Source organism: Miniopterus schreibersii, assembly GCF_964146895.1.
Source record: "Miniopterus schreibersii genome assembly, chromosome: 12".
Taxonomy (NCBI): domain Eukaryota; kingdom Metazoa; phylum Chordata; class Mammalia; order Chiroptera; family Miniopteridae; genus Miniopterus; species Miniopterus schreibersii.
The window spans coordinates 22,491,210-22,518,075 of record NC_138112.1 but is presented as its reverse complement, the minus strand read 5'-3'; the positions used below and the strand labels follow the sequence as shown (position 1 = coordinate 22,518,075).

The window sequence follows — 26,866 nt, the reverse complement described above, 5'->3', positions numbered from 1 at the left end:
AATCCTCACAACTTACAAAGCAAACAGTGTCCCTGCCTGAACAAAACACCCCTCACCAAAGTACTGTTTAGGATGAAGTCGGTTTTGATAGTGTGAAACAATACCAATTCCAGGTAGTAAAGCTTACCTTTAGGATGATCTGAAGCCAAATGACTATGTGGTCGTGTCCTGAAACAGTTTCTACAACCCTCTTTCTCGTAACATGGGACACAGATTACGGTTTAGGTGAAAATGCCTTTCGTTAGTCACACTGGCGTGTGCCAGCCCAATCTCTTCCTCTTCTCACAGGGCTAGGAATAAGAAAATCTGAACAGAAAAGTCTTTCCCACAAGCTTTTATTCACCAGTTTTAATGGACACACTGCTGTGTTGTTGTTGTTAACCTGGATTAAGAAGATAGTGATCTGAAATTCACAATTTTACCGGAACACTCAATTCAGTTGCTTTTGAATAATCCTAAAAGAGAAGTTTCTTGTTTAATTTCTGAGTGAAATGGAATGAACACAAAAGTTTTCTTTGTACTTGCCATGTTACAATCAAGTAGCCTTTAGATGAAAAGTTAATGTTCAAAAAATGACCCAATTGTAACTCATTTCCCCATTGATTTCCATATTGTAGGGAACACTGGGAACACATTTAAGATTGAACCAGTCCTGGGCATCATCACCGTTTCCAAAGAACCAGACATGACGACTATGGGTCAGTTTGTCCTGTCCGTCAAAGTCACAGACCAGGGTACCCCATCCATGTCTGCCACCGCGATTGTGCGCATTTCTGTCACCATGTCTGATAATTCTCACCCCAAGTTCGCTCACAGAGACTACCAAGCAGAAATAAATGAAAATGTTGATATTGGAACATCCATCATTCTGATCTCTGCTATCAGTCAATCTACCCTCATTTATGAAGTCAAAGATGGAAACGTTGATGGGGTCTTTACCATAAATCCATATTCCGGAGTCATCACCACCCGGAAAGCACTGGATTACGAGGGAACTTCCTCTTATCAACTCATAGTACAGGCCACAAACATGGCAGGAATGGCTTCCAACGTCTCTGTCAATATTCAGATTGTCGATGAAAATGATAATGCCCCAGTTTTTCTCTTTTCTCAATATTCGGGCAGCCTGAGTGAGGCTGCCCCAGTTAATAGCATTGTCAGGAGCTCAGATAACAGCCCACTGGTGATTCGAGCCACTGATGCTGACAGCAACCGGAATGCTCTGCTCGTGTATCAGATTGTGGAGTCCACAGCCAAGAAGTTCTTCACGGTGGACTCTAGTACAGGAGCGATCCGAACAATCGCCACCCTGGACCACGAAACAATCTCCCATTTCCATTTCCATGTGCATGTGAGGGACAGTGGCAGCCCCCAGCTGACTGCAGAGAGCCCCGTTGAGGTCAACATAGAGGTGACGGATGTGAATGATAACCCACCTGTGTTCACCCAGGCTGTGTTTGAGACTGTCTTACTCCTACCTACCTACGTTGGAGTGGAGGTTCTGAAAGTTAGTGCCACAGATCCTGACTCCGAGGTGCCCCCCGAACTGACCTACAGCCTCATGGAAGGCAGCTTGGATCATTTTTTAATGGACTCAAATACTGGCATGCTCACCATAAAAAACAACAACCTCTCCAAAGACCACTATGCGCTGATAGTTAAAGTTTCTGATGGGAAGTTCTACAGCACGTCCATGGTCACCGTCCTGGTTAAAGAAGCCATGGACAGTGGCCTCCACTTCACACAAAGCTTTTACTCCACCTCAATCTCAGAGAACAACACTAATATAACCAAAGTGGCTATCGTCAATGCCATTGGAAATCGCCTTAATGAGCCCTTAAAATACAGCATCTTAAACCCAGGAAATAAGTTCAAGATAAAATCTACCTCAGGGGTCATTCAGACCACCGGAGTCCCCTTTGACCGTGAGGAGCAGGAGTTATATGAGCTGGTAGTGGAAGCCAGCCGTGAGATGGACCATCTGCGCGTGGCCAGGGTGGTGGTCAGGGTTAACATCGAAGACATAAATGACAATTCTCCGGTTTTTGTGGGCCTCCCTTACTACGCTGCTGTGCAAGTTGATGCTGAGCCTGGGACTCCAATTTACCGGGTGACAGCCATTGACAAAGATAAAGGCGCCAATGGAGAAGTGACCTATGTCCTACAGGATGACTATGGCCACTTTGAAATCAACCCTCACTCAGGGAATGTTATTTTAAAAGAAGCATTCAACTCTGACTTGTCCAACATTGAGTATGGTGTCACCATCCTAGCCAAAGATGGTGGGAAACCTTCTTTGTCCACATCTGTGGAACTTCCCATCACTATCGTCAACAAAGCAATGCCTGTGTTCGATAAGCCCTTTTATACAGCATCCATCAATGAAGACATCAGAATGGACACCCCCATTCTAAGCATCAATGCCACCAGTCCAGAAGGCCAAGGCATCATCTATATCATTATTGATGGGGATCTTTATAAACAATTCAACATTGACTTTGACACGGGGGTCCTGAAAGTCGTTAGCCCTTTGGATTATGAAATTACATCTGCATACAAGTTGACAGTAAGAGCCAGTGATGCTCTTACTGGTGCCAGGGCTGAAGTCACTGTTGACTTGATAGTTAATGATGTAAATGACAACCCCCCTATTTTTGATCAGCTTACCTACAACACAACATTGTCAGAAGCATCTCTCATTGGGACACCTGTTTTGCAAGTTGTCTCTACTGATGCTGACTCAGAAAACAATAAGATGGTACATTATCAGATTGTCCAGGACACTTACAACAGCACCGATTATTTTCACATAGACAGCTCCAGTGGCTTAATCCTGACAGCAAGGATGCTGGACCATGAGTCCGTGCAGCACTGCACTTTGAAGGTCAGAGCAACTGACAGTGGCTTCCCATCGCTGAGCAGTGAGGTGCTGGTTCATATCTACATCTCAGACGTCAATGACAACCCTCCAGTTTTTAATCAGCTCATTTATGAGTCCTATGTGAGCGAGTTAGCCCCCCGGGGCCATTTCGTGACCTGTGTGCAAGCCTCCGATGCAGACAGCTCTGACTTTGACCGGTTAGAATATAACATTTTATCTGGGAATGACAGGACGAGCTTCCTAATGGACAGCAAGAGTGGGGTCATCACACTGTCCAACCACCGGAAGCAGCGGATGGAGCCTCTGTACAGTCTCAATGTGTCAGTCTCTGACGGGCTGTTCACTAGCACTGCACAGGTGCATATCAGGGTGCTCGGGGCTAACCTGTACAGCCCCACCTTTGCACAGAGCACCTACGTGGCTGAGGTTAGAGAGAATGCGGCTGCCGGGACCAAGGTAATTCATGTTCGAGCCACCGATGGGGACCCAGGGACATATGGTCAGATCAGCTATGCCATCATCAATGACTTTGCTAAAGATCGATTCCTCATAGACAGCAATGGACAAGTCATCACAACAGAAAGGCTTGACCGGGAAAACCCTCTGGAAGGGGACATTAGTATTTTTTTGAGGGCCCTTGATGGCGGAGGGAGAGCAACTTTCTGCACTGTGAGGGTGATTGTTGTGGATGAAAATGACAATGCTCCCCAGTTCATGACAGTGGAGTATAGGGCCAGCGTCAGGGCAGACGTTGGAAGGGGCCACTTGGTCACTCAGGTGCAGGCCATAGATCCAGATGATGGAGCCAACTCAAGGATTACCTACTCTCTATATAGTGAGGCCTCGGTCTCAGTGGCTGACCTCCTGGAAATTGATCCTGACAATGGCTGGATGGTCACGAAGGGCAACTTTAACCAGCTGAGAAACACGGTGCTGTCGTTCTTTGTCAAAGCAGTAGATGGGGGCATCCCGGTCAAGCACTCCCTCATTCCAGTCTACATCCATGTCTTGCCCCACGAAATGTTCTTGCCTTCGTTCACCCAGACTCAGTATTCTTTCACCGTTTCAGAAGATACAGCCATTGGGAGCACAGTGGACACCCTGAGGATTTTGCCCAGTCAAAATGTCAGATTTAGCACAGTGAATGGGGAGCGTCCAGAAAACAACAAGGGGGGTGTCTTCATCATAGAACAGGAAACAGGCACCATCAAGCTCGACAAACGCCTGGATCATGAAATCAGCCCAGCTTTCCACTTTAAAGTAGCAGCCACTGTACCCCTGGACAAGGTAGACATTGTGTTTACTGTGGATGTAGATATCAAGGTGTTGGATTTGAATGACAACAAGCCAGTCTTTGAAACTTCTAGCTACGAGACCATCATAATGGAAGGGATGCCTATCGGCACCAAACTCACACAGGTGAGGGCCACTGACATGGATTGGGGAGCTAACGGGCAGGTCACGTACTCCCTCCACTCAGAGTCCCAGCCCGAGAAGGTGATGGAAGCGTTCAATATCGACAGCAACACAGGCTGGATCAGTACCTTGAAGGACCTGGACCACGAGACAGACCCCTCATTCACCTTCTCCGTGGTGGCGTCCGACCTTGGAGAGGCCTTCTCTCTTTCTTCCACGGCTTTGGTCTCTGTCAGGGTGACAGATATAAATGACAACGCACCCGTCTTTGCCCAGGAGGTGTATCAAGGGAACGTGAAGGAGAGCGACCCTCCAGGCGAGGTAGTGGCCGTCCTCAGCACGTGGGACAGAGACACTTCTGACATCAATCGCCAAGTGAGCTACCACATTACAGGTCAGTCTGCCGCCCTTGGTTTTCACTCTGTGCTCTGCCTTCTAAAGACGGAGGGTCGCAGGCAGGAAGGGTGGAGAGGAGAGGAGATGAGGGGTTGAGTATTAGCGCTGGGGCTGCGGAGGTCGGAGTAGGCTCTCTTGGTGGTGGTCGCTAACTCAGCCTTAGTTTGGAGTTCATTGGCGTGCCTGCAACAGGTTACCCAGATGGGTATCCCGTCCCTCAGTCACTTTTTGTCATTTCAGAAGGAGTCCAGTCAAACACCTCACCTGAAGAAAGGGAAAAGCAGCTCTTTTTGCTGGGGAGGTATAGGAGATATGTTTTTAACTATATTTCTTTTCCCCTAGTTTATTTCGGGGTACAAAAAGCAAATAGCTTGACCCCTGTAAGCTTCACTTACAAGTTTCCTCTGATGATACAAAGCTATATGCGTGCACATGTACTGAATAGAGAGCCTGGTTTGACCTTTTCTTAAGAATCATGTTGTAACTCTAAGCCAAAGATATTTCTCCTGACGACTCCTTTTTCTTTGATCTCTTTTCTGTCTTTCCAAATACTAAGTAGCAGTTCGATGGGAAAGCCAAGATAGACAAATGAGGTCACCCAGAGGGCACAAAATATGTCACCGTTGCTGTGAGGGCCTGCAGATTCCATGTCAGAGTTAAGAAGGGGTGCCTTGATCAGGGCTAGCTTTCTGGGGGTGATTGGCCTTAAACTACAAAGAGGAGAGGGTTGATGGTGTGGGAGCAGTCTTCCTAAAAACTATTTTGGGGTTGTAAAACTAACATTTTGATGTGACATTCAAAGGCGGAACATAAGCAAAGTGCCAAAAGATTTTAAAGAATCCATCAATACTTGCAGTCAGGTGGCTTCCCTTTAGAAAAACTACATCATTCAATGTGAAAAATGAATTAATTAGAATGCCCCCAGGACACAGAATCTGCTTAAGTGCGCTGGTGGGAAAGTTAATTAATCACTGCAGAGTAAGAGCCACAGGAGAGCACAGGCGCCCATGCTCGAGATTGCAACGCTCCTCCGCGTTACTCATCCTTCTTTATGGAACTGTTTTCTTGACGTTTGCTGTTTAAAGCTATTTATGCATTTCATGCTTTAGCTGATAACTTCCATTTTTATTCAAATGTATGTTTCTGCAATAAAGACATGAGCAATAGTGGTAAGGAAAGATAGGTGAGTAAAGCATCACTTTTATTTGCATTCAGTTGCAGATAAAAAGCTCTTAGGCATTCTGAGGTATACTTTTCTGTTTGGAAGAATTGTTACTCAGCTTTAATTATTTATACATTGTCTCAGAATGGATGATTTAAAGGGACCATCCTATCAGCTTTACTAAAGTAATGAGAACAGAGTAGCTTAAAGCTACCGTTACTATTTGCAGTGCCAACCACCAACTGATTTTAATGAGATTTAACTTTTGCTCTTGATGTAGCACAACTTGGCTGTGCTGCCACAGATTAACGAAGGACCATTAATCATTTTATTTAACAAAAGAACAGTGTGGGCCTCCACCGAAAGCATCTAACAGGTTAAATTTGTGCATACTAAAATAGTATTCAACTGCAGCCTGATTGAATCCTAGCCAGTGATGGAAGAGAGTGATCTCCCAGCGAGGACTACAAGCCTCACCGGAGCAGGTTTCTCAACCTTGACACTATTGACTTTCTGGGTTCAAAAGTATTTGTTGTAGGTGGCCGTTCTGTGCCTTATAGGATGATTAGCAGCATCTCTGGCCCCTACCCAACGGATTCCAGTAGCACCACCATCACGACCCCTGATGTGACATTCAAAAGTGTCTTCAGACATTGACAAATGAGCCCCTAAGGGTGGGGAAGGGAGGCATAGTCACTCCCAACTGAGAACCGCTGCCCTAGAGGAGTGTGCAGCCCTCTCCTTTTCTGCACTGTCTGCCCAGCATGGTCCATCCAGGCCTAGGCCCCTGGGCTGACCCCCACCCGCCACGTGCCTTATAATCGAGTGCAAGCTGGTGCTCAAAATTCCACCACTTCCCAGTCCATCCCTGCAGCATGACCGTGATCTCTGCCCTCTGCTCTCTAAAACATTCTTTGTAAGAAGGCGAGTCGGCTCCACTTTTTCAATGAAGTAGCAGCCAGCATGCAACGTTTCCTTATTTATTTGTTTATTGTCAGTCTTCCCCACGAGCCTGTGAGTTCCACACTCTAGAGAGCAGAGATTTGGGCTAGTTTTGTCCACTGCTGTAGCGCTGCTGCCTGGAGCAGAGCCTGGCCCAGAGCAGGTGATAAATACTTGTTAAGTGGCCAAACAAGTGAAGCGGTGATGATTTAACTGAATTCCGGGCTCCTTGCCAGTTGTCTCGTCCAGTCTTCCTCCGCGTTGGAAGTGACACTATTTTCCTCTTCGGGATTGGAAGGATATAGCTGTTTTCTGCCCTCCTCTCCCTATCTTCAGCAAGCCCCCTTTGTCACCGTGTGATTCAGTGATGTGGGGAAGTAGTATTGCTGGGACCACGGTCAGTGTTTCGGCATCATCAAAAGCTGTTCCACTTCACCTCTTCTCCTTTCCCTCCGCTTTCGCCAGCCTCGCTCCGATAAATTTGATCGAAGTGTAGTGCTTATCTCTGAACGGCTCCTTCAATGACCCTTCTTTAATATTAATGAGTCTTCCTCTGTCACACAAACTTTCCTCCCCCAAACTCCAGCCCTTATAAGGAGAGTGCAGCTGAATGATAAAGCCTTCCTTAAACGATTCCTTAAGAGCAGAATCCCAAAACGCTAATTGGAAAGAATATATGCACCCCTATGTTCATTGCAGCATTATATACAGGAGCCAAGATCTGGAAGCAGCCCAAGTGCCCATCAGTAGATGAGTGGATTAAAAAAGCTGTGGGGCATGTACACCATGGAATGCTACGCAGCCATAAAAAAGAAGGAAATCTCACTTTCTGTGACAGCATGGATGGGCCTGGAGAGTATTACGCTAAGCGAAATAAGCCAGTCAGAGAACGACAAGTACCGTATGATTTCACTTATATGCGGAATTTAATGAACAAAATAAACAAACAAAATAGAAACAGACTCACAGATCCAGAGGACAGACCGACAGCTGTCAGAGGGGAGGGAGTTTGGGGGGCTGGGTGAAAAAGATAAAGGGATTAAAAAAACCGAAGCTCATAGACAGACAACAATATGGTGGTTACCAGAGGGAAAGCGATGTGGGGAGTAGGCAGAAGAGGGTAAAAGAGGGATAAATGGTGATGGAAGGAGACTTGACTTGGGGTGGTGAACACCCAACACAATATGCAGATGATGTGTTATAAAACTGTACACCTGAAACCTATATCATTTTATTAACTAATGTCACCCATAAATTTTCTTAAAAAAAGATTCTTTAACAGAACTGACTGCCTTTCCTTGACGGCGTAATCAACAGCTAATGCAATGGTCTTGGTAACAAGAGCTACAGTATATTGCATCCTCTCTTGAGACAAAGTAGAAAGGCGGTTGTATCATCCTGAGAAGAGGGCTGATGGCTCACAGTTTGAATTCGATTGTCCTTACAGAGCTAAACGCGAGATCGCCTGAAGCTTCTCTGAGTGCCTTTTATTCTCTTGAAAGTTACTGTTTTACTTTCCACACAAGCCAAGCATAGGAATATCAGGCTTTCTTGCACAAGAATCAAAAGGAAGAGAGAATCAATTGTTGTTCAGTGTCGTAAGTAATACAGTTTTCAGGGCACCTGGATGGCCCTACACAGGCCCCTCGCTGTAAGTGCGGACCACAGCTTTTCATTGCATAGCTTCAAAGGCTCTTTTCTCCACTGCAGGAGGGAATCCCCGAGGAAGGTTTGCGCTGGGGCTGGTGCAGAGTGAGTGGAAGGTCTATGTGAAGAGACCTCTAGATAGGGAAGAGCAAGACATTTACCTCCTCAATATCACTGCCACCGACGGGCTCTTTGTCACACAGGCCATGGTGGAAGTGACTGTCAGTGACGTGAATGACAATAGCCCAGTGTGTGATCAGGTAAGACTTGTGGCTATATCAGATAGATTGCTCCTTTTAATTCTGCTTCTCTAAAATTAAATAAAAACCCATTTCCCTTTTCTGCTTAAGGCCAGGGTAATTTCTGCTCTTTTCTGCTTCATTAGTGAGCTCCAATTGGATACAACAGGCTAGGAGGTCAAGTCCAGGATGAAATATTATAAACGTGGAAAGAGTAGAAGTATCAGGATCAGGTACCTAATTTTGCCCACAAAAACAAAACAAAACCATGAGTCTTAAAAGTAAATAATTTTAAAGGAACCATAAACGACCTTATGACTATTCTGTCTAAATCACTGATTTTTATATAAGAGAAATGGACCACTCGAAAGCATCAATTACTTTTTTGTGTAAGTTTACACAACTGGTTAGTGGCAATCCTGGCAATGAACCTAGATCTCCAAATTCCTCATGAGGTAGCTTTTCAATCACGTACAAAACATGACAGTCAATGCCAGATGCCAGTACTAGGTTTTGTTTTCTTAATGAAATTAAATCACTATTCATTAACCTTTCCTCTTTTAATCACCATCTGAACCAAGAAGCAATCTTCGTGTTCTGTAGAAACAGTGTTAGAAAAACAGTGTTAGAAAAAGTGTTGCAAATAGATTTAGCCTCTCATATTAATGCCAAATGTTAGTAGCGGCTCTTTAGAGAATTGAAGGGTCCCAAGGATTCACTGGTGCTCAACAGAAGAGGCCCATGATCAATATGTGATCTGTGTCATGTTTGCACAGGGCAGGAATTTTTGTTTGTTTTACTCACCATTGTATTCCTAGAATCTCAGTAGTACCTAGCACACAGTAGTGCTTACTCAGTATTTGTTGAATGAGTGAGTATGGGAGGGGCAGGGCAAGAGACCTGCCAAGTTTCATCATATATTGTAAGATGGTTCTATGGTATAAGAAAAAATAGCTGAAGCTATATTATATCAACGCATTTGTAAAGACATCGTGTATCATGCTAACTATGGCAGTTGCCCCACAAAGTCTAGTGATTTAATTACCTTTCTTTACCTTTGCCTAGGTTGCATATACAGCGTCATTTCCCGAGGACATCCCATCCAATAAAATCATCCTGAAGATCAGTGCCAAGGATGCTGATATTGGGTCCAATGGTGACATACGATACTCACTCTATGGATCTGGACACAGTGAATTTTTTCTAGACCCAGAAAGTGGTAAGGTGAAATTTGTTCTTTGGTTAAATGCCATTGTTCATCCATGGGAGAAGTTAAGCTCTCATCAATAGTGGATAACTAGTATACAAGAGCGTTGATATGATGCCTGGCTATCTGGGCTCTAAGAAATACTAGTTGTGCATGCCCTGGCTGGTGTGGCTCGGTCAGTTGGGTGTCATCCTGTGCCCCAGGAGATTGCCGGTTTGATTCCTGGTCAAGGTCATATGCCTGGGTTGGGGGCTCGATCCCTGGTAGGGGGCATGCAGGAAACAGCCAATCAATGTTATGCTCTCCCATTGATGCTTCTCTCTCTCTTTCTCCCTCTCCCTTCCTCTCTCTCTAAAAATCAATAAACTACACTTTTTTAAAAATGCTAATTGTACATGGTATCTGAAGATGGGTGCTCTGGAGCACACAAACTTTATTTGGCTTGTAAAACTTGCCCTGACTTACTTACATTTATTAGCGTCAAGTAATCAGACAGGTCCACTTGCTTCTCCTGTTTCTCATATTCGTGAGTTAAAGCATCTGCCCTATAAAGAGTTTAAATAGAATTACATCACTAACACAGGTTGCCATGCAAACCAGACAGCAATGCACAGTAAGGAGAGTTTTTCCCTGTTGAAATCCCTTTTGGGTCCCTTCCCGATGCTTATTAACACACTTGTCTGGTTTTTATTAAACACTCCTGCTTAGTTTCTCCAAAGTTATGAGACCTCAGATTTGCTTACACATTCAGGTAAAATTTATAAAGTGAAAGGTTATGTACGCCACAGCAGATGCCTGCATTGAAGGTCAGGGCTAATGGAAAATACATTTTCTATGAAGGTAAATTTTTTCAGTGTGATGTCTCAGATGGTTCATCCACTGGCAAATTGTAAATGAAATACAAAGATTGAACAACTTGCATATTTCTGGTGTTGTCTTGGTCTTGTTGAACAACAGAATATTGGGACTCCAAGAGATAGTGGTTCCTCCCCGCCCAGTCCCACAGCACCTTTATTCTACTTGGAAGCACTGAGCTACATAGGAATATACTCCTTGGCTGTATGTGCCTGGTGTTTATTTATTCAGTAGCTAACACTTATTGATAGTTAGTTGACATAAAAGGACTTTATGGGATATTTTTGGTAGACTCCAAGATGAACAAAACAAATCATGCCCAAATGAGGAAGACAGACCAATAAGCCAATAATAGTAATGATGATGAAAGATGGAGTGAAATAAGTGCCCAGGAAAGACATCAGGGGACTTACATCTAGGCACAGAGGAAGAAGTAGCTAATATTCTGATGAAAGAACGCTGCAGACAACATTGTCACTGGTGAGAGGAGCTGTAAAATAGTTTGTGACAAAACTAGTTGGAAAAATAACTTTAGGCCACATCATGGAGGGTCTGGAAAGCCCAACTGAAAAACCACTGGCTGTCTTCGAGTAAGAGAGGGAAGTGATCTAACCCATGCTTGAGAACTGGCTGTAGCAAGGAAGCCATGGGAGGAACTGCTTTATAGGTCCAGCTAGCATGGTCCAAATAACGTCTGCTCATTTTATTTCAGTGTGATAATATTTCACGAGTCATACTTTTCACCAGATAGCATTTACTCAGGTCTGTCACAGAACTTGATGTTTAACTATTAAATTTTAAACAATAACAACAAAATCTCCTTGGGGGCTGAAGCCTAGCACCAGTATAGCTATTCCAGTGGTTAAAATACATAACCTACCTCCATGTTGGTTGCTAATAGCTGCTTCTCCAAGCTCCTCAAATATTCCCCCATGGGAACCCTCCCCCAGGACCACAGGCCCTTCCACAATCCAGCAAGTAGGGTTCACTTGATACAGTAGGGCTCCTTCAAGACCTCCTTTGCAACAACCAGCCTCTGTTTTGATTGTTTGTTTTCCTCTAAAAAGATGTTAGTACCGGGAAACAGAGAGACTGCTTGCTCCTTTTGGGTCTACAGGTTATTGACATGACTGATTATCAGAGAACTCAGGACACTGGTCCATTGTCTGTGCCTTCTCTGGAGACAGCAGAAACCCAGAGTCATAGCAGGTCTTGGGAGGCTTAAGGAGGTTTGGAGCTTCTCCAAGTAGCCAAAAGGAGGAGCCCCGGATACCAGAGGTTTCACAGTGGCATTAATTAATTTGAAGGTCATACGTTGATTTATTGTTGCTCCAAAATCACATAGATTTTCCCCTGATACTTAAAATCAAATTTGTTCTGTTTTTTTCAAAGTATGAGGCCCTTGAGCCAAGTGTCATCAGTCCTTCCTATACTGGAATTCTTTATAGAATTGATCCTCTGCTTTTCAAAGAAAGACAGTTTTTGAAAATCCAGGCGAGTGAAATTTCTTTTCACAGGCGAGTTAAAAACCTTGTCTCTGTTGGACCGGGAGAAGGTCCCTGCCTACAACCTGATTGCCAGGGCCACCGATGGGGGTGGCAGGTTCTGCCAATCTGATATCCGCCTGATCCTGGAGGACGTGAACGATAACCCCCCTGTGTTCTCTTCGGACCACTACAACGCCTGTGTCTATGAGAACACGGCCACCAAGGCTCTGTTGACCAGAGTCCAAGCCGTGGACCCCGACGTCGGTAAGTCAGTTGCCTGCTGGGGCGTCCCCCACTCATGCATTCCGCACCCCTCCCGGTGCCGCCTTTTCGTTAGTTTCACCAGCCCACCTTAGTTCCTTACCAAGAACGTGTACATCAAACCAGATTTCAGCTCTTCCGATACTGTGAATTCCTTTACCTTTAACAAACAATTTTGTATTTATTTTTTTTGTTTTAACCTTTAGAATAAAATCAACAGCTGCCTTACTTGCTCGTTCCTTCTAAATGTAGTTAAAATGCTGTGTTGTGTGGCATGGAGAATTCATTTCCATTTCTGTAAAGAATTGCATCCCATGCTTCAGCTGAAATATGACAATCTCGATTTATGGTTGTGCCCCATAGTGCAAAGACCAATTACTAAATGTGCTGCCAGTCCAATGTGGATTTTTTTTAAACTGCCATTTTCCAGAGCATTTTGGTCACATATAAACTGACATTTCTAGGCAGGCTGAGGGTGAGTGAAATAAGAAGATATTAGAATGAAAGTTGCTAATAAAGTTTGTGTTTGAAACCACTTTACATAATGAGATGGTGAGTTAGAAAAGACTGGAGCTAATTGCTAGGTAGTCCTTCTGAGAATGCATGGGTTACCAAGGTGACTGCGTGATGGAATATAAATACAGAAGGGCATATAGACAGCCTCTTGGTTAGCGTTTTCAGAGCTGTAAATCATAGGACTAGAGACTGATGGGGTGTGTCTGCTATGCTAAACAGGCCTTTATGTAATTCACTGTCTTATTGCTTAATTCTGAATTGAAAGAAAAATTATTGGACTAATGGAAAAGTAAGTACACGATAATTAGTTGAAAACAAATGTAAAGCCCAGGGTCTCTGCATATGTCCCCTTAGAGAAATTAGTGGCTACACTTTGAATTATTGCTCTTACCTCATTAGCATAATTTTCTAGGCTGAGAACCAACCCTTTAAAAGCCTGCATATGATAAAGCTTGATAAAAAATGATAAGCAGGAGGGGACTCTTATTGATTTATAATATCACAATACCTACAAATGCTCTTTTAAAAGGGAAGATAGGAAAACATTATCTGGACTCTTGTTAGCAGACTTTTGGGGAAAAGGGGGTAGAAATCATGTAAACTAATCTTTTAATAATTTGAATTTAACTTTGAGAATGTGTAATTGGGCCATAGATGAAATTTTAAGATTTAATAATTATTTTAATTAAAATGAAATTGGAATTTTTCTGCTCATTTTCTTCATGGAGGAAAAGGGTGCCCTGTATCTATGAGAGACAAACCGAAGGAGTCTGGTTAGTGCTCCTGATGTTTCGGGCAGAGGGGGTGGGGAGATGTCACTGACTCACAGATGTGGTTGTGGCAAAGAATAAGCTATTAGCTCTGTCTGCTTTTTGCTTCTGCTGAGTCAGCTGCCCTGGGGGGGTGGGGGACACACACAGAGATGACAAAGCCCTTAAAGGACCAAAACCAGAACAATGACCTTATCAACACCTCCCTCTGTTCATTTGCACTAATTAGCAAAAGGCTTATGTTCAGAGCTTCATGTAGACACAGAAGTTGTGAGTGCTGCTGACACCTATATATAAATTGCACCCACAGGGCCATTGTATCAGCCTCAGGAAAACTCTCATATAGGATACCAGATTCTGGTTCATTTTTTTCAGTTTTTGTAGAACTCATTTAGCTTTTAAAAATAAAAGAACTAAGGTAGCCGGACAAGAACAAATGAGCACTTCCAAAAGTGCAAACTGAGCACCTGCTATGTCCCAGGCACCACGCTGAGGAAGCCTGTGTGAAGGTCTAGGTCAGAAGCCGGTAGCATGGGGTCAGTCTGAACTGTAATCAAACAGGCATTCTCCAGAGTTTCAGTGACCGGTGGCTTATGCCCTTTTTCAGTAGCAGCCTGAGAAGAACTCTTACTTTGTCAGAAATACCCATTTCTCGGTCTTTCTAAGGAACTGCATCGGAACATGAGCTGGGTACAGAGATTACCAGGTTGTGAAGCGGGCAATTCAGCTTGGGGTCAGACTGAACCTCCAGCCTAAAGCTAAGCATGCACAGGAACCATTAGGTTGAATCCAGCCCTCTCATATATTTAGTCTGGCTTGTATACAGTGTTCAAAGTAATTTGAATTAGTCGTCAGCAAAAGTCAGGCAATGTTTCTCAGAAATTTTCGCTTTTGGCATTTTATAAAAACAGCAACAGCACTCAGAAGACAGAGGTTCCAGGCACACAGCCCCGCAGCGGGTGAAGCTAAATCAAAGCTGCCTCCTCGATGTTCCGAGGTTCTCAGCCTCCCTATTCCCACCCACTTCACTTACTTATGTTGCTGCTGATCTCAGAGGCCTGGTCTCTAGAGTGACAAAAAAAAAATCAAAAATCTGTTCTTTACTTTTTAATTTTATTTTGAAATAATTATAAGTTCATAGGAAATTGAAAAAAAAATGTACAGGTTGTACAGAGCTTTCTCCTGATGATAACATCCTATATAACTGTAGAAAATAGTCAGATTTGGGCATGAGTGAGTGTGTGTGTGTGTAACTTTATCACCTGTGCAGCTTCCTGTAACCACCACCAAGTTCATCCACCACAAGGCTCCCTCTGCTGCCCCTCATAGCCATCCTCACCCCTCCCTTCCCAGACGCTAACCCCTAGCAACTGCCAGTCTCCATAGCTGTAATTTTTTTATTTCAAAAATTATATTTAAATGGAATCATATAATTCATATAGTTTAGTTTGCAGCCTTTTGAGATTGACTCCCCCTTCCCCACCTCATTCAGCATCATTTTTGAAACCCATCCAGGTTGTTCAATTGGTTTTGATTCTAACAAAGAACACCGGCTCCACTTGTGTCAATGACAGGCCCATTTGGTCCTGAAACCTCTTTTGTTAAGCATATTCCTTTACCCTATAGTAACTGCCTAGGTCAGAAGTAAAATAAAACCAGAGGCTGACAAGATCATTTTAATACCCATTTTAGGAGTTCTAAGAAATAGCATGGCAATTGTCTAGATTTTAGCATTAAATTCTTACTTTTCCTGTAAAACGGAAATATCCTCAGTCCCATGAACTAATGGCATGACACAACTTAACATTTGTAAAAATTTAATCTTTTCAGTAAAGATCAGGAGACGTTTGTTTGCACTACCTCTTTGGGTTAAAATCTTACTATTTAGTCTACCAGTTTCCAAATTTTGAAGGCTTTTGGGTTTTTTACTGTAACAAACAGAATATAAAGCAATGAAGTTCAGAGCTAAAAATCTGTGATCATTTTAGGCAAAATGACTTGAAAATAAAACATAAGCGTCCACCAGAATACATGCTATAGCCCATGTTTTATTGACAGACCAATATGTAGATATTTGAAATTCAAGAAGACGTGGTTTTCCTCTTATGAGGGGCTTAAAGCAAAGAAATGTTCAAATGAACAAACTCACATATTCCTTTCCTGTAAAATGTTTTCTGCAAGGCTTGGAACTTCTTTCAAGGGTTTCAGAGGAACTTGGAGGCTCATAGTACACATTACAGCTATTTTCCATTCACTTTAGCAGGTATTTAATGAGTAGCTAGGTAGTAGGCACTACAGAGGAGCTACAAGATTCACACAGATGAGGAACGTGCAGTGACAGCCTCGGATCATACGCAGTAGTGAAGGGGATGAGTCAGGAACTTGTGCACTTTTCTGAAAGGCAGGGCTCCCAGACTGATTGGGGTTCAACAGGAAGGCGTTCAGGAAGACAGGAGCAGGGGGATGAAGTCGCGAGGCTGGGAACGGTGGACCCAAATAAATAGTCGGGGGAATGTGCAGGACGAAAAGAGGTAAATGAGGTGAGAAAAATAGTCTGGGGCCTGCTGATGGTGGTTTCCATTATGACGTGAACTGTGTACTTAAGCCAATAGGTGGGAAAGAGCTGTGGAGCACTTTTGAGAAAAAAATCATCACCCTGGGTTTTGGAAACTCAAGTCTGATAGAAGCCTCTAAAATAGGAGTAGGGAAAGCTTCTAGGAGGGACTGAGAAAGAGTACAAGGAACAAAACTAGAGTGGTGGCTTTGGAATATAAAAGGAAGGAGCAGAATATTCTCTGTATCTATGAGCCATGGGATGTAAAGGACAGCACTAGGAATATAGTCAGTGATATTCTAATAACTATGTATGGTGTCAGATGGGTGTGAGATTTATCGGAATGATTACTTAGTAAGTTATATAATGTCTAATCACTGGGGTGTACACCTGAAACTAATATAATATTGGATGTGAACTGTAATTGGAAAATAAAAAATGATTTTTTTTAAATGTGCAATAACAGGAAGGAGCAGATGAGAGATTTTAGATGTGAATTCTCCAAGTTTTGGCAAGATAGGCTAGGCAAGATGTCAAACCTGGGCACCAGGAGAAGGTTTTGCATGAACAGAAATAGCATAGGTGGCCTGAAGTAGGACTTGGTGTAGAGAAAATGAGGAAAAATTGGAGACATCTTGGGAATTAAAAGTATAGTCCTTCAGAAAAAATGTTAGGATAAGATAAGTTTGCTATTCTGGACAGAGTGGGGAGGCCTTGCTTCCAAGGGGTTTACAGTCATAGCACAAATGAACATTCCAAGAATAATGTAATAAAGGTTATGATAGAGTTGCATCTGTAAAAGTAGGGATCTGTAAGAATTAATCAGCGCATATAAAATGTTAGCACAGGTCCCTTTGGGAACATTAAAATGTGAGCGATGAATTTTCAACTGAGGTGGCCCAGGAAGGATCCACAAAGTAGCATTCGTGTTTAAGTTGTGTCTTAAAGCATGGGGCTTGAATTTGGGTGGGCAAGAAGAAGGGAAAGATGTATTAGCAAGAGAAAGAGGGAGAGGGAGGGAGAGAAAGAGAGAGTGAGGACTGTATCAGCCAAGTCAGCTTGGCTACACTGGAGTAACTTTTTAAAGCCTCAGTGGCTTAGCACATCAAAAATTCAGTTCTTTCCCATGAGAAGTACAGGTGACATGGAGGTCTGGTCCCTATCTTGTCAACACCACCTTCTGGACCTTCGGTTCCCAAGGTCAGCACTGCAGGAGAAGAGAGGGAAGAAACAGGCACAGCAGCTCATAGCTGCTTCAGCCTAGGACACCCCCATCTCTGTCACTGCCTGTTGCCCAGCACTAGTCTGAGGAGCCAGGAAATGCGGGGGCAGCCGTGGGGTATCTGGTGAGCGCTCGTCTCTGCCATGGTGGTGAAAGCAGGAAAGGACAACCAGCTCAGCAGGCCCCAAAGAGGCAGGAGAGGGTGACGGTACTACTATGTGGTTAGCCTCAGCAACACAGAGCCCACCTGACCTTAGAAATGAGAAGGAGAGAGGCAGGAAGAAGAAACCTGACACTCAGAGGAAGAGGGGAGATGGTGAGGATAGTCCAGTGGGAGGCACACATCTGCCCTCACATAGCTCCAGGGGTGAGAGGTTCTATCATCTCAGGAGACTGACAGGGCAACAGCGGGGCTGGGCCCTCTGAGGAGCATGCAGGGAGTAAGTTTTAGGGACTAGAAGAAAGTCAGAAAGAGTCACCAAGAAATGAGGGAAAGAAATGTCTCACCCACTGAGGGCTCTGTAGGTCCTGGGTTACGTGAATGAGTGGACCCAACCAGTACAGTGGATTATAATAATAGGAAATAAGAGAAATTCTCTCTCTGAGTCTTCCAGAATGATGCCTTTCCCTCTAAAGTTAATGGTTAAATCTTCATATTGACAGAGAACAGGAAAGAGACAAAGAAAACATCTCTTGACAGAACTTTTTCCCTTTTTACCCAAGCGTGTGTTTGTCAGCAGCCCCGAGCATCCTTCATCCTGCCCTGTCAGTCACTGCAATCATGCGAGCTTGCTGTCCGTAGCGGGGGTTTGTGTTCTGTGTATTTCATGAGGAAGGTGGTGTCATGACCCCTGTGCTCTGCTCTCGTGGGGCAGAAGCTGGAATGAGCTTGGTCTTCCAGTGCAGGATCTTGTCAGAGGCAGTGAATGCTGGCCCAATATCTTGGAGCACCATTTGCTCTGAGAGTGTAGCTCCTTATGAAGAAGCAGGAAATTATTTTTCTGAAAGGAATGTTCACGAAAATAACCACTGAGAGTTGTTAAGTGGAAATCTTTCTGCTCAAACCACTTGAAATGAGTCTATCCAGAGGTTTGCTGCCTCTTCCGACTCGTCCTAGCCTGTGTGTCTGCCACTTAGTGGGAGCCATGGAAAAAGACTCAGGAAGGAAAGCTGAGAGATGGGATAAATCCACAGCAAAGTGTGATTGATATGCTGGGACTATGGCAGAAAACACACCAAAGCTCTGGGTCAGCAGTTTCCTACCTTTTCCTGGGATGAAGTCGGAGGGAATGCTGTTCACACCAACCTGTAAGAATCAGAACACTTGTCTGTACCTGGTGCTCTCGTTTAAGTTCAAGTTGGATGGCCAAAGCAAGGTTTCAGTCCTGTGATGGTGCTAGAATTTAAATCTTCCCTCATTACCCTTGTGGCCTCATGGAGGTCTCTGTAATGGCCTTTGATTTTAAATCTTTCATTGTTACCTTAGGTCTCATGGAGGAAAACAAATACATGTTCAGCATGTGCTCTGTGAAGGGCTTTATATATTATCTTTGCACTGGGCCCCAACAGCAAAAGGGGGGAAAAAAAAAAAGTCATACCGGACAGGAGGTAAATTCTGAAGCATCCCTTTTCTACTGCCTTCAGCACTTGGGTGTGTGGGACAGGCAGAAGGAGGAAAGACAGTCTGAGCCAGCACCCTGGCCTCCTCCGAACCCTGAAAATCAGGCATGAGGATATCCCCAAACATTCCTAAGAGACACATCTCCTACTAACCAGATTGATCAAGAGGCCACGTGAGCATGGAGGAAGCCCTGAATGATGAGTGCCCTGTGCTATGTGCAAGCTGTATAACCTTGGCCCAGTCATTGGCCTCCCTCACCCTGTTAGAATGAGAGTAGTAATTCTTGCCTTGCTAATCACAGGCAAGATTGGTGCTTAGTAAGAATTTTAAAGGATAATAATCATAATATGGTTAATAATGTTTACTTTTTCTGCTGCTAGGCCATGCCATGCACTGTGCCAAATACTGCAGATATGTTATTTCAGCTTCTCACAACAACCCTGAAAGCTGGCATATATTTTTGTTGTTCTATTTAACATAAGAATAAACTCTGAGGGATTAACGTGCTATGAGCTACCAGCTAATTAGTGGCAGGTCCAAAAGAGGCTTGATTAACAGCCTTCCAGCTTATAGTTATGTTTTAGTCAAGGGCAGTGGTCCTCAAAAAGTGTTTCCTGAACCAACAGTATGAGTATCAACTGGGAGTTTGTTGGAAATGCACACTCTGAATAAGAGACTCCTCTAGACAAGTGGTTCTCAAACTTCATTGAGTATCAGAATCACTGAGAGGACTTGCTAGAACTCACCCCGGATTCTGATTCATTGGGTTTGGGAGGAGACCTGACCATTTGTATTTGAGAGTAATTCCCAGGGGATATTAATGCTGTGTGTGTCCCAAGGCCGATGCTTTGAGGGGTTCTTGCTTAGGAATATTTCATCATTTTGTGCCTGGAATACTTTGACAATTTGGGAACAACTACAGATCACTTCTCAGGATGATAGTTTACAATGCATAAAATAAAATACAAAAGGTTACAAATGAAATAGATGTGTTCAAATATTTTTTAAAGTTGTTATATAGTAATGTGAATTTCTGCTTTACTATATTAAATATAAGATCTATTAGTGTAGATCTAATTACTGTCATATTTTGGAGTAGTAGTAAGCAGAGATATGTACAATAACTAAAATAATATGAAAATAACTGTAATTTCTATTAGTTACAAAATCACAGGAGCTGTGATTTTGTACGGGGATCTGTTGTCTACACTTATAATCAAATGGGATGCTAAATCCATTTAGTGGTTAAGGAAAATAAAGATGTAAACTTTTCCCCTTCTGTGGTAGGCAGCCTCTAAGATGCCCCCAATGATCCCCACCTCTTGGTATTCACAGCTTTCTCCTTGAGACTTACTGACTCAGTTCTGATTAATAGAATAAGGCAGATGATATCACTTCTGAAATTAAATCACGAAAAGACTGTGGATTCCATCTTGGACCTCTCTGTATTAATCTGCTCAGGCTACAATAACAAAATACTATAAACTGAGTGACTTAAACAACAGAAATTAATTATCTCACAATTGTGGAAGCTAGATGTCCCAGTTCAGAGTGCCAGCATGGTCAGGTTTTGGTGAGATTGAGTTCCTGGCTTGCAGGTGGCTGTGTTCTCTCTGTGTACTCAAATAGCCTTTCCTAGATGTGTACATGTGGAGAAAGAGTCCTCTCTGTCTTCCTCTTCTTATAAGGCCACTAATCTTATTGGATTAGGACCCCACCCTTATGATTTTATTTAACCTCAATTACTTCCTGAAAGCCCTATCTCCAAATATAGTCACATTGTGGGTGAGGGTTTCAACCTATGGATTTTGGGAGGATACAGTTTGGTGCATAGCACTCTCTCTTGGATCACCCATCCAGGGAAAGGGAGCTGTGATATTGTGAGGCAGCCTTGTGAGAGGCCCACATGATGAGTGACCGAGGCCTATGAACAACTACATGAGTGAGCTTGAAAGTGGACCTACACCCCACCTCTATTTGAGCCTTCAGGTGAAACTGCAGCACTGCCCAACAGCTTGATTGAAGCTTCATGAGAAACCTTGAGCCACAGACAGCCAGCTAAGCCATGCCTGGATTCCTGCCCCACAGAAACCATGAGATGATAAATATTTGTTGTTTTATGCTGCTATGTTCTGGAGTAATTTGTCATGGAGCAATGGACAATGGTACACTAATGCAAGGTACAGGCTGTGGCTGACCTTGGCCTGCACCTCCCTGGAGGCCCCAGAGCCAAAGCACTTGGTATACAATTTCAGACCACACCTAACCACCATCCAACCACCTCCATGAGCAGCACACTCAAGGGGCAGACTCATCAGGGCACAAGAGACCCATGAAGTGAGTCCTGCTTCATGGGCTCTCCGCCTGAACAGAAGATCCTCCACAGTGGTCTCAGCCATTCCTTGAAGCTGATCGCCCTAGGGATGAATCTTTCCCATTGATCACCAACAGAAATCAAGGAGGATGCACACAGCCCACAGGGGGGCACACCTGGAGAGCCCAACTTGGATGAATGGGGTGGCTGTACCACTGGGCTCTATAGGACACCTACTCTATAAGGCCACTCTACCAAGACTGGGAGACATAGCAGCTCTACCTAATACATAGAAACAAACACACAAAGGCAGCCAAAATGAGGAGACAAGGAAACATGAAAGAACAGGACAAAACTCCAGAAAAAGAACAAACAAAATGGAGATAAGCAATCTACCAGGTGCAGAAATCAAAACACTGGTTATAAGGATGCTCAGTGAACTTAGGGAAAGAGTAGATAAACATATTGAGAACTCAACAAACAGACAGAAAACATAAAAATGGAGATAGAAAACAAAAAAGAACCAGTGAAAAACGGAGAATACACTAACAGAAATGAAAAATGCATTGCAGGGAGTCTCAGCAGTAGAGTAGGCGAAGCAGAGGATCAGATCAGTATTTGGAAGATAAAGAAGCATACAACACCAAATCAGAACAGCAGAAGGAAAAACAGTCCAAAAAAATGAGGATAGTGTAAGGAGCCTCTCGGACAACTTCAAGCATACCATCATTCACATTATGGGGGTGCTGGAAGAAAGAGAGAGAGGGAGCAATTAATTGAAAACCTATTTGAAAAAATATTGATGTAAAACTTCCCTAACCTGGTGAAGAAAATAGACATACATGTCTAGGAAGCACAGAGAGTTCCAAAGAAGTTGAACCAACAGAGGCCCACACCAAGACACATCATAATTAAAATGCCAAAGATTAAAGACAAAGAGAAAATCTTAAAGGCAGCAAGAGAAAAGCAATTAGTTACCTACAAGGGAGCACCTATAAGACTGTCAGCTGATTTCTCAACAGAAACTTTGAAGACTAGAAGGGATTGGCATGAAACATTCAAAGTGATGTAAAGCTAGGGCCTATAACCAAGATTACCCAGCAAAGCTATCCCTTAGAGTTGAAGGACAGATAAAGAGCTCCCCAGACAAGAAAAAGCTTAAGGAGTTCATCATCACCAAACCAATATTGCAAGCAATGTTAAACGGTCTTCTTTAAGAAGAAGAAGAAAAAATAAATATATCAATAATAAAACGGCAATAAATATCTATCAACAATTACTTAAAATGCAAATGGTTTAAATGCTCCAGTTAAAAGACACACAGTGGCCGAATGAATAACAAAGCAACACCCTTACTTATGTTGTCTATAAGAGACTCACTTCAGATTGAAGGATACACACACAGACTGAAAGTAAAGGGATGGAAAAAGATATTTCATTAAAATAGAAATGAAAATTTAAACAGCTGGCATATTAATACTTATACTAGACAAAACAGACTTTAAAACAAAGACTATAACAAGAGAAACTGAAAACACTAAATTGAGAAGACATATGCATCCATGTGTTCATTGCAGCCTTATTTACAATAGCCAAGATATGGAAGCAACTTAAATGTCCATCAATAGGTGAATGGGTAAAAAAGAAGTGATGCATATATATAACGCAGTATGACTCAGCCATCTACAACAACATGGAGTGACCTGGAAGGTATCGTGCTGAGTGAAATAAGTCAGACAGAGAAAGACAAATGCCGTATGATTTCACTTACACATGCAATCTGAAAAACAAAATAAGCAAACAAGCAGAACAGAAGCTGACATAGATACAAAGAACATTTTATGAGTTGCCAGAGGTAAGAGGGGTTGGGGGACTGGTTGAAATAGGTAAAGGGATTTAGAAATACAAATTGGTAGTTACAGAATATTCACGGGGATGTAAAGTACAACGTAGGGAATATAGTCAATAATGTTGTATGTATGGTGCCAGATGGGCATTAGATTTATTAGGGTGATCACTTTGTAAGCTATATAAATGTCTAATCACTGTGCTGTACTAAATAATTATAAAAAATTACTTTAAAAATACTTCTTTCTTTTTCAAAATTTTATTTTCCAATTATATTTGACATTCAATATTATTATATAATAGTTTCAGATGTACAGCACAGTGGTTAGAAAATTATATAATTTTCAAAGTGATCCCCCAGATAACTCAAGTACCCATCTGGCTCCATACATAGTTATTACAGTATTATTGCCTGTATTCCCTATTGCTGAACTTTACATCCCCATAACTAGTTTGTAACTGCCAATTTGTACTTCTTAATCCCTTCACCCTTTTAACCCATCCCTCCAATGCCCCTCACCTCTGGTAACCATAAGTTCTTTTTCTGAAGAGGAAACTGAGGCCCAGGGACAAAGAGATTTACCCAAGATGACTTTGTTGGTGGCAGAGCTGGATCTGAAAGCAGGGTGTTCAGACACTCAATCCAATGCTCTTTCCTATACTCTAGTAATTTTACCAGAAGATGTTTCAAGAAAGATTCAATTCTGAATTCAGCCCATCTGCTCTTAAATATCATATATTCTGTATCTTTCCTAACACCTTAGAAACTGTTACCTCTAAGCTGCATAGGTCAGTGATTTAATGTGTTTTTTTCTTTCCCAAAGCTCTGTTATTCTCTGAAGTATTAAATCCTTGAAGACAGTTGAAGGACTATTAAAATGTCCATAAAAATTAAATCATCCCCCTAAAGACAGAGATGTGAGCCATTCTCTCAAGTACGTTGAGTTCAAAGCCCTTTGTCTCTTGTAGATATCAAAAAATAACATCTTACATTTGAAGCCTTTCTCTAGAGAGCCCCAAACACTTAACACAGGTAATCTTGCTGTGGCAAGAATAGATCTTGATACTCCCACTTGCAGATGGAGAGACAGAGGTTCAAAAAGTTTAAGTGGTCTTCCCAAGGCATGTTAAATGCTAAACCCCTCCTGGAATTCTTTACCTCCCAGCAGCATCAGGACACCTTCTGCAGTACATGAAGCTGGATAGCGGGACCATGACACCCCATCACCTCTGTGTCCCATTGCCTGTCATTTTGTCATTTTGGGGAAGCTACCTCATACAGGGGCTTTGGGATGAGACCTGGTTAAATACCCCAGTTCCAACCCTTACTATCTGTCTGACCTTAAATTAAGTTCCTCAACCCTTCTGAACGCCACTCCTCTTCTCTGGAAAAATAGAGATATTCATTTGTTTTGTTTTGTTTTGTTTTCCCACCAGAACATGAGCTCCTGGAAGCTGAGACACCTTCCTGATAACCTCTGTGTCGCCAGCACTGGCACCAGCCACCCAACAGTACATGTCTGTTGAACTGCCAAGTTGTTGGGAGAGCTGAGTTAGATCCCCTAAAATCCCATCTAGCCCATATGTGACTTCATTATTCCAGGGGCTTTCACACACACAGCCTGGGATCCCTCCTGCAGGAATCCTCAAAGGCTGGGAATTTCCTTCTCCAGTTCCATTGGAGACAACATGAATGCCTTCTGTCACTCTTGGCTTAATTTGGGAATGTAAAATGACACCCCCTCTTCCCCATGCCCAAGAAAACAAGATTCCTTCAGTTGATTAGGGCCCTATGAACCAAATTCCAGAATCCAGCAGCAGATAAAATAAAGCACAAAAATCAGAAAAATTGGTTATCAGCCCTGGCGGTGCATCAGAATCCCCTTGGGAGCTTTTAAAATAAACAGACAAAAATAAACCAACAGGCAAGGGATCCATCTCCAAAATCTGATTCAGAAAGTCTGGGGCAGGGCTCTGTGTATCTATTTTTCTCTAGTCAACTGTGATGCCTTGCCTGGTTTAGGATTCTTTGCATGTGACACATATAAGTTATTATTACTCTTTTTAAAAGCCAATGTCTTCCAAGCAGGGGGTAAAAAACACTAGTTTTTAAATGAAATTACTAATTCCTTTCAGAAAAGGACATCATATTGAAACATTTTAATAATCACCCATGGCAGGAATTCTGATTCCTAACCTTGGTTCATTCCCATGAGCTCACCCATTCACACTGGCCTCATCCATAGATGCCACCAGTTGGTAGTGCCTCTAAGCTGCTCAGTTGAAATCCTGATCCAACATACAGCAAATACAGAGAATGAATTTAAGGGAGTGCTAGGGTGTCTGGGAGAATCTCCACCTCCCCCTGGACATTTTGTGCTGAATCCAAGGACCCCCCCGGCTTTGGCTTCCTGCCTTTGCAGGATATGTCGAGGCTCAGTGGAGTGTGCTTATCAGCTTTGCTGCAGGATATACGCTCTCACTTCACCCAGTGAAGCCTCCTTGACAGGCACAATTATATTGTCCATCATTTGCTGGGAGCTCTTTGAATAACTTCCCACATATTAAAAACCGGTTCCCACCCACACATCCTCTCCAACTTGCTTCCTCCAATCTTCCTTCTCTCTCTGCAAATTTATCCATTAACTTATGCCCAGTTTTTACATTACTCTAGCTATAATTGTTTATAAGGGCTGGCTCTGATAATTTGTTAGTGGCCCTGAAAATAGACAGCTTCAGCTCTCGCCATTCTAAACTTCTAAATTAGCAATATTGAGCCCTTTCACCTTCTGAGTCCACCTTGCAGTTTCATCCTTCTTACCTTCACGTGTTCATATCACCGGAAATGCTCCTTCTGTTTGTCCCTTTGCCACTATTTGTTTATCCCAGCCCTGGCAGCTCCTGTCTTTCCTTCATGACTCAGCTCAGTTCCCTTCTTCTCTGGGAAACTTTCTTTGGCCCTCCAGTAATCAACTGTATACATATTTGTCTCCTGAGAAATGGGAGCCGTTGGAGAGTGGGAGAGTGACCCATCATTCTCTGCATCCCCTGCATCCCCAGTGCCTGCCATGCACCAAAGTCCTGTGAGTTTTCCTGAATGGACGAACGAATCGATCCAATGGTCAAACTTAGTTAAGTCCACTTAGGAAACATTTTGAGTTTTATTGTTAGGTAGCAGTCCAGGAGAGAAGTTCTGTGCACCAACAGAAATGGAGTTTTGAGTAGTTAGTCGGTGAATTAACTGGCACTCCACTGTCTCAGGCCTAGCAAGTTTGAAAGAGTTTACACCCAGAAGAGACGCAGCCGTGGAGGCCTCACGGAAGGTAGTCTCGTCCAGCAATGGGGCCAGCTTTACGGGTGTGCACCCTTTGCATTTGTACAGGGCACCTTGCTTGGTTCAGTGCTCTGCTGTGGCTGTTAAACTCCTTAACGTTTTTTAAACATTTTTATGTTGCATGTGACCTCATAATCGTGTCGCCAATCCTACCCAGCAGAGCTGGTGCCAGCCCAACTGGCAAGTCCCCAAGA

General features: G+C 43.2%; 1 protein-coding gene across 1 annotated transcript in view; it reads left to right on the top strand.

The window, feature by feature from the left end:
- FAT3 (FAT atypical cadherin 3) overlaps positions 1-26,866 on the top strand; it is a 609,567-nt gene that overhangs the window by 515,788 nt on the left and 66,913 nt on the right. Inside the window, exons 10-13 of the mRNA XM_081154333.1 lie at positions 618-4,691; positions 8,508-8,704; positions 9,749-9,902; positions 12,263-12,496. Coding sequence (XP_081010459.1) covers positions 618-4,691; positions 8,508-8,704; positions 9,749-9,902; positions 12,263-12,496 — 4,659 coding nt within the window. The remainder of the gene's footprint in view (positions 1-617; positions 4,692-8,507; positions 8,705-9,748; positions 9,903-12,262; positions 12,497-26,866) is intronic.